The sequence below is a fragment of the Salvelinus sp. IW2-2015 genome, unplaced genomic scaffold (assembly GCF_002910315.2).
Source record: "Salvelinus sp. IW2-2015 unplaced genomic scaffold, ASM291031v2 Un_scaffold2970, whole genome shotgun sequence".
In the NCBI taxonomy this organism is placed as follows: domain Eukaryota; kingdom Metazoa; phylum Chordata; class Actinopteri; order Salmoniformes; family Salmonidae; genus Salvelinus; species Salvelinus sp. IW2-2015.
The window spans coordinates 145,712-154,885 of NW_019944265.1; the positions used below are offsets into that span (position 1 = coordinate 145,712).

At 43.0% G+C, this 9,174-nt stretch overlaps 1 protein-coding gene across 1 annotated transcript in view; it reads right to left on the reverse strand.

Annotated features, from left to right (window-relative positions):
* Window positions 1-6,515: 6,515 nt before the first annotated feature.
* Window positions 6,516-9,174, reverse strand: part of gpr17 (G protein-coupled receptor 17) — a 5,448-nt gene continuing 2,789 nt past the window's right edge. Inside the window, exon 2 of the mRNA XM_024142116.2 lies at window positions 6,516-8,551. Within this exon, the coding sequence (XP_023997884.2) occupies window positions 7,637-8,551 (915 nt within the window). The 3' untranslated portion in view covers window positions 6,516-7,636. The remainder of the gene's footprint in view (window positions 8,552-9,174) is intronic.

Below are 9,174 nucleotides of genomic sequence, written 5' to 3' on the forward strand. Positions count from 1 at the left end.
CAGAGAGAGAGAGAGAGCAAGAGGAGGACCAGAGAGAGAGAGAGAGAGAGGAGGTCCAGAGTGAGAGAAATCAGCTCAATGTCATTGATGAATCCATAGACTTTAACCATTTCTGGGAAAATTGGAAAACACTAAACAAATAACAACACGAAGAGGTATCTATCCAAAACGGAGATGTATGGATAAACCAATTTTACGATCTTTTTGGCCCTATAGCAAAGAACAAACAGCAAAAACATATACATGATCAAATACAAATCTTAGAATCAACTATTAAAGACAACAAGAACACACTGGATTCTCCAATTACATTGAATGAACTACAGGACAAAATACAAACCCTCCAACCCAAAAAGGCCTGTGGTGTTGATGGTATCCTCAATGAAATGATAAAATATACAGACCACAAACTTCAATTGGCTATACTTAAACTCTTTAACATCATCCTCAGCTCTTGCATCTTATCTTCACCAATATTTGGGAAACAAGGACTGATCACCCCGATCCACAAAGTGGAGACAAATCGTCTGCATTATCATTAACAGCAGACTCGTACATTTCCTCAGTGAAAACAATGTACTGAGCAAATGTCAAATTACCGTATGACAGACCACGTATTCAACCTGCACACCCTAATTGACAAAGAAACAAACCAAAATTAAGGTCAAGTATTCTCATGCTTTGTTGATTTCCCAAAAACTTTTGACTCAATTTGGCATGAGGGTCTGCTATACAAATTGATTGAAAGTGGTGTTGGGGGAAAAACATTCGACATTATAAAATCCCTGTACACAAACAACAAGTGAGCAGTTAAAATAGGCAAAAAACACACATTTCTTCCCAGGGCCGTGGGGTGAGACAGGATGCAGCCTGAACTCCACACTCTTCAACATATACAGTATACCAACGAATTGGCGAGGGCACTAGAACAGTCTGCAGCACCTGACCTCACCCTACTAGAATCCGAAGTCAAATATCTACTGTTTGCTGATGATCTGGTGCTTCTGTCACCAGCCAAGGAGGGCTTACAGCAGCACCTAGATCTTCTGCACAGATTCTGCCAGACCTGGGCCCTGACAGTAGATCTCAGTAAGACAAAAATAATGGTGTTCCAAAAAAGGTCCAGTCGCCAGGACCACAAATACAAATTCCATCTAGACACCGTTGCCCTAGAGCACACAAAAAACTATACATACCTCGGCCTRAACATCAGCGCCACAGGTAACTTCCACAAAGCTGTGAACGATCTGAGAGACAAGGCAAGAAGGGCCTTCTATGCCATCAAAAGAAGCATAACATTTGACATACCAATTAGGATCTTGCTAAAAATATACTAGACATAGTTTTAGAACCCATTGCCCTTTATGGTTGTGAGGTCTGGGGTCCGCTCACCAAGCAATAATTAAACAAATGGGACAAACACCAAATTGAGACTCTGCATGCAGAATTCTGCAAAAATATCCTCAGTKTACAACGTAAAACACCAATTATTATAATTTTTTAACCTTTATTTAACTAGGCAAGTCAGTTAAGAACACATTCTTCTTTACAATGAAGGCCTAGGAACAGTGGGTTAACTGCCTTGTTCAGTGGCAGAACGACAGATTTTTACCTTGTCAGCTCGGGGATTCAGTCTAGCAAAATAATGCATGCAGAGCAGAATTAGGCCGATACCCACTAATTATCAAAATCCAGAAAAGAGCCGTTAAATGCTACAACMACATAAAAGGAAGTGATTCCCAAACCTTCCATAACAATTCCATCACCTACAGAGAGATGAACATGGAGAAGAGTCCCCTAAGCAAGCTGGTCCTGGGGCTCTGGTCACAAACACAAACACACCCCACAGAGCCCCAGGACAGCAACACAATTAGACCCAACCAAATCATGAGAAAACAAAAACATAATTACTTCACACATTGGAAAGAATTAACATAAAAACAGAGCAAACTAGAATGCTATTTGGCCCTAAACAGAGAGTACACAGTGGCAGAATACCTGACCACTGTGACTGACCCAAACTTAAGGAAAGCTTTGAACTCATGTACAGACTCGAGTGTTAGCATAGGCCTTGCTATTTGAGAAGGCCGCCGGTAGGCAGACCTGACTCTCAAGAGGAAGACAGGCTATGTGCACACTGCCCACAAAAATGAGGTGGAAACTGAGCTGCACTTCCTAACTTCCTGCCAAATGTATGACCATATTAGAGGACACATATTCCCTCAGATATACACAGACAACAAAGAATTAGAATCTACTGTTACCAGGCCAACACTTATTTGCATGAGAAGGAATACAGTTCCTTACACTTATTTAAGCTATTCATTACACACAACACACCACACACACACACACACACACACACACACACACACACCTACACACACACACACACACACACCACACACCACACACACACACACACACACACACACACAACACACACACACCACAAATGTGTTGTTGCATCAGCAGTTTTTCTCTTTGTTACTGGCAGTCACTCAATTATCCTTGTTATGGTCAGTCACTGACAGTCACTCAATTATCCTTGTAATGTCAGTCCACTGCAGTCACTCAAATTATTCCTTGTTATGTTCAGTCACTGACAGTCACTCAATATCCTTGTTATGTCAGTCACTGACAGTCACTCAATTATCCTTGTAATGTCAGTCACTGGCAGTCACTCAATTATCCTTGTTATGTCAGTCACTGGCAGTCACTCAATTATCCTTGTCGCTCAATTATAGTGACTGCCTAGAATATGTGGACAACTATAAATACCTTGGTGTCTGGCTAGACTCTAAACTCTCCTTCCAGACTCATATTAAACATCTCCAATCCAAAATGAAATCTAGAATCAGATTTCTATTTCGCAACAAAGCCTCCTTCACTCACGTCGCCAAACTTACCCTAGTAAAACTGACTATCCTACCGATCCTCGATTTCGCCGATGTCATCTACAAAATAGCTTCCAATACGCTACTCAGCAAACTGGATGCAGTCTATCACAGTGCCGTCCGTTTTGTTACCAAATCACCTTATACCACCCACCACTGCGACCTGTATGCTCTAGTCGGCTGGCCCTCGCTACATATTCGTCGCCAGGCCCCCCTCCAGGTCATCTATAAGTCAATGCTAGGTAAAGCTCCGCCTTATCTCAGTTCACTGGTCACGATAACAACACCCACCCGTAGCACGCGCTCCAGCTGGTATATCTCACTGGTCATCCCCAAAGCTAACACCTCCTTTGGCCGCCTTTCCTTCCAGTTCTCTGCTGCCAGTGACTGGAACGAATTGCAAAAATTGCTGAGGTTGGAGACTTTTATTTCCCTCACCAACTTTAAACATCAGCTATCTGAGCAGCTAACCGATCGCTGCAGCTGTACATAGTCCATCTGTAAATAGCCCACCCAATCTACCTACCTCATCTCCATATTGTTTTTATTTTATTTACTTTGCTGCTCTTTTGCTCACCAGTATCTCTACTTACACATCATCATCTGCTCATCTATCACTCCAGTGTTAATCTGCTAAATTGTAATTACTTCGCTACTATGGCCTATTTATTGCCTTACCTCCTCAAGCCATTTGCACACAATGTATATAGACTTTCTTTTTTCTATTGTGTTATTGACTTGTTTATTGTTTTTTACTCCATGTGTAACTCTGTGTTGTTGTCTGTGTCACACTGCTTTGCTTTATCTTGGCCAGGTCACAGTTGTAAATGAGAACTTGTTCTCAACCGGCTCACCTGGTTAAATAAAGGTGAAATAAAATAATAAAATGATCCTTGTTATGTCAGTCACGGGCAGCCGTTCAATTAGCCCATGTCAGCAAAAAAAAAAATGTTTTATTGGTAAGTTAGCCTAGTTAGTGTAGTTAGTCTAGCCAGCTGTCTACACCTTGAGGTAATCATAGCCAACTACTGACCAAGCACTCTGGGCCCAGGGGCCCTGACGTCCAGGGGGCCCCTCTTGATGTTGCTATTCACTCTCACTCAGATATCATATTAACATAAGTCATGGCAAAATGTGTAGAACTGCAGGAAATGTGTTTTCAAAACAGCAAAAATGTGTAGAACTGCAGGAAACCTTTCAGACAGTTTGTTGTTGTTGTCCTAGCCATCAAGAGGCGACAGGTAGCCTAGCGGTTAGAGCGTTCGGCCAGTAACCGAAAGGTCGCTAAATTGAATCCCCGAGCTGACAAGGTAAACATCTGTCGTTCTGCCCTTGAACAAGCAGTTAACCCACTGTTCCTAGGCCGTCATTGAAATTAAGAATTTGTTCTTAACTGACTTGCCTAGTTAAATAAAAATAGAGAAGGGCACGACTGAACATTTTCATACCTGCGAGATAAAACATTTTAGAGGCCCCTCATTTTGCAGGGAAACTTTTTTAGGTGCCCCACCTCAAAATATTTATACCCCTGAGGTGGAGGGCCACAAAAAGTCCGGCCCTACGCCCTGTACACACTGGAGATCCCCCTACATCTCTCTCTCTCTCTCTCTCTCTCTCTCTCTCTGTCCTGTCTCTCTCTCTCTGTCTCTCTCTCTCTCTCCTCTCTCTCTCTCTCTCCTCTCTCTCTCCTCTCTCTCTCTCTCTCTCTGTCTCTCTCTCTCTCCTCTGTCTCTCGTCTCTTTCTCTCTCTCTCTGTCTCTCTCTCTCTCTCTCCTCTCTCTCTCTGTCTCTCTGTCTCTCTGTCTCTCTGTCTCTCTCTCTGTCTGTCTGGTCCTCTGTCTCCTTCTCTGTCTCTCTCTCTCTCTCTCTCTCTCAATCGCTCTCGCTTACCCTCTCTTTCGCTCTCTCTTCTCTCTCTGTTTCGTGAACTGTCTTTCACTCTCTCTCTCTCTCTCTGTCTCTCTCTCTCTGTCTCTCTCTCTTTCTCTTCTGTTTCTGAACTGTCTCTCTCTCTCTCTCTCTCTCTTCTCTCTCTCTCTCTCTCTCTCTCTATCTCTGTGGTAATCTCGGCAGTTCAGCGGTAGTGACAGGAAATCTTTCACCAAATACTAGAGAAGAAGAAAATATCTGATGGCAAACCATAGTCTGAGTTACAGGACCGTAAAAGAACCTGACTGTACACAATGCACGTTACTGAACCCAGAGGCTCTTGGTCAAAGTAGTGCACTATATAGGAAATAGGGATGTTCATTTGATACACACCGGTGTCAGCCCGTGCATGTTGTTGTCATCCTCACTTATAGGCAGAGTGCTCAGGAACTCACAAGTACACTGTAAATACACCAGAAGAGGACAGCATCAGGTTTGAAGTGGAAACTGCAACTCCCATAACAGTTATTTAATAACCACTAAGACAGTCTATAAACCTCAGTCTTACTGTAGAGAGTGTTATTTAAAACCACTAAGACAGTCTAATAGCCTCAGTCTACTGTAGAGAGTGTTATTTAATAACTACTAAGACAGTCTATAGCCTCAGTCTACTGTAGAGAGTGTTTATTAATAACTACTAAGACAGTCTATAGCCTCAGTCTACTGTAGAGAGTGTTATTTAATAACCACTAAGTCAGTCTATAACATCAGTCTACTGTACAGAGTGTTATTTAATAACTACTAAGGACAGTCTATAACCCCAGTCTACTGTAGAGAGTGTTATTTAATAACCACTAAGAACAGTCTATAAACCTCAGTCTACTTTAGAGAGTGTTATTTAATAACTACTAAGACAGTCTATAGCCTCAGTCTACTGTAGAGAGTTATATTTAATAACCACTAAGTCAGTCTATAACATCAGTCTACTGTACAGAGTGTTATTTAATAACTACTAAGACAGTCTATAACCCCAGTCTACTGTAGAGAGTGTTATTTAATAACCACTAAACAGTCTATAACCTCAGTCTACTGTAGAGAGTGTTATTTAATAACCACTAAGACAGTCTATAACCTCAGTCTACTGTAGAGATGTTATTTAATAACTACTAAGACAGTCTATAGCTCAGTCTACTGTAGAGAGTGTTATTTAATAACCACTAAGACAGTCTATAGCCTCAGTCTACTGTAGAGAGTGTTATTTAATAACCACAAGACAGTCTATAGCCTCAGTCTACTGTAGAGAGTGTTATTTAATAACCACTAAGACAGTCCTATAGCCTCAGTCTACTCTGTACAGTGTTATTTAATAACCACTAAGTCAGTCTATAATTCAGTCTACTGTAGAGAGTGTTATTTTAATAACTACTAAGTCAGTCTATAACCTCAGTCTACTGTAGAGAGTGTTATTTAATAACTACTAAGACAGTCTATAGCCTCAGTCTACTGTAGAGAGTGTTATTAATAACTTAGTCTATAGCCTCAGTCTACTGTAGAGAGTGTTATTTAATAACCACTAAGTCAGTCTATAGCCTCAGTCTACTCTGTACAGTGTTATTTAATAACCACTAAGACAGTCTATAATCTCAGTCTACTTTAGAGAGTGTTATTTAATAACTACTAAGTCAGTCTATAACCCCAGTCTACTCTGTACAGAGTGTAAGTACATAGAATGAAAAAATACACATTAAATATATTTATATATGTAACAATTTATTAATTTACAGTCCGAAAGTGAAGATACAGTGAAATGTATAAATAACACAAAGGCCATGAGATATTTTAGGTGAGAACAGTTGTCTTTATGCACCCAGACTGTGTTTACTGCACGAAGCCCTATAGCTCCCTCTCTGCAGTATCTCAAATGTTATGTCAGGATGCATAGCAATTACAATGAGGAAACGTGTAAACAAACAGGCAAACTCATGTCCAAACACATACATTTGTATACACTGATGACTAACCTCAGCGTCAAACATAACTTTTTGCTAGAAAGTCGGTAAGAGATTTATCCGATATATAATTTTGAAATGAATGGCTAGATTTATTTTTTATTTATTTTTTGGTAATAGGACGACAAAAGAAATGTTAATGGAGATTACATGAGGAAATATACAGTAAATGCATTTGATTGTAACATGAAATAACATTGAAGATACACTTTAATTAGTGAGAATAAGATTGTATTATCGTAATAATAACCTTGCCCAAAAGCATATTAGTCATTACTAAGCATGATTTTAAAGAGTTAACAGACTAAGAGTAGAAGGCACGCATTCCCTCCTTTAAAAAATAATAATAATAATGTTTTACGCAAAATACTGTACAACTAGAATTACAACTGGGATGGCATTGATTTGGTCTTTACCAGCACTTTGGCAGGGTTGAAAACAGTTACAACTGAAGAGAGACGATGATGAAACAAACAAATTGATTTCCCAAAGTCAAAGTTACAGTCCCATATGGACAGGAGGAGGCAGTATAGAACAAAGTTACAGTCCCATATGGACAGGAGGAGACAGTATAGAACAAAGATACAGTCCCGTATGGACAGGAGCGGCAGTATAGAACAAAGTTAGTCCCATATGGACAGGAGGAGGCAGTATAGAACAAAGTTACAGTCCCATATGGACAGGAGGTGGCAGTATAGAACAAAGATACAGTCCCATATGGACAGGAGCGGCAGTATAAAAATAAGCATTGAGATGGCAGAGGCTTGAGTGAAAACAGGTAGAAAAATGTATTAAAAAAATAGCTTAAAAATAAGTCCGTCAGATAAAGTTCAAATTTCAGATGGTTCCACCTCCAGCTTCTCAGAACTCAGACTTGATGCTGACAGAGCTCTCGTGTGTTCCCTTCAGCTCTCCTGCACTGGTGGCCCCTGATCCCCCGGCCCTGTCTCTCAAGAACAGCCTCCTCACCGTTCCCCGGAACTTCTCGGCCCCAAACAGGTATACCAGAGGATCCAGGCCCCCGTTCAGACAGGTGAGGGAGGAGGTGACGCGGTTGGCCAGCGACAGACCCCGCCTGGTCTGGCAGGAGACATCTGGGTGGGCGTACCCCAGGATGAACGTGGCTCTGGAGACGTGGTACGGCAGGAAGCACACCACGTAGATCAGCATGACCAGGCCGATGGTCCTCAGGGCTCGCAGCTTCAGCTGGGGCTCCAGTCGGGATCCTCTCCTCAGGCTGTGGATGATGAGCAGGTAGCAGGACAGCGTGGAGAGGAAAGGAGGGGTGAAGGCTACGGCTAAAGAGACGAGGGCCTTACGGGAGGCTTTCTCCCTGTACAGCTGCAGACACACCGTCATCCCGTCCACCTCCGCAGTCTGGGGGGTGACCAGCAGGGGCGCCATGGAGACAGTGACCAGCGCCCACAGGGAGAAACTGATGGTGTGGGCGTAGCGGGCACGGCGGATCTTCAGTGACCTCACGGCGTGCACCACGGCCAGGTAGCGGTCCCCGGCCACGCACGCCAAGAAGTAGAGACTCGCGTACATGTTGACATAGAACAGGAAGCCGGCGACTCGACACGGAACCTCGCCGAACGGCCAGTGGCCCCCCGTGAGGTGGTATGTGGCACGGAGCGGCAGGATTATGACGTAGGAGAGGTCGGCCACAGCCAGGTGCAACAGGAAGACGTTAGCGGGAGAGGATGTGCCACGCTGCCGGGAGAAGATCCAGAGGGCCAAGGCGTTACCTGTTGTGGTGAAAGAACGAGACTTGTACTGATCTCATTTATTAGATCTCAAACTCCTTATCTCAACTAGGGTGGATGAGGAGGATATCTCAACTAGGGTGGATGAAAGACGGATATCTCAACTAGGGTGGATGAAGAGGATATCTCAACTAGGGTGGAGGAAGAGGATATCTCAAACTAGGGTGGAGGAGAAGGATATCTCAACTAGGGTGGATGAAGAGGATATCTCACTAAAGGTGGATGAAGTAGGATATCTCAACTAGGGTGGATGAAGAGGATATCTCAAACTAGGGTGGAGGAGTAGGATATCTGCAAGCTCAACAGGGTGGAGGAAGAGGATATCTCAACTAGGGTGGATGAAGAGGATATCTCAACTAGGGTGGAGGAAGAGGATATCTTAACTAGGGTGGAGGAGAAGGATATCTCAACTAGGGTGGAGGAAGAGATAGTCTCAACTAGGGTGGATGAAGAGAGATATCTCAACTAGGGTGGAGGAAGAGGATATCTCACTAGGGTGGAGGGGAGGATTCACTAGGGTGGATGAAGAGGATATCTGGGTTGGTGAAGAGGATACTCTCAACTAGGGTGGAGGAAGAGGATTCCTGGTGGGGAGGATTCTCAACTAGGGTGGAGCGAAGAGGATATCTCAAC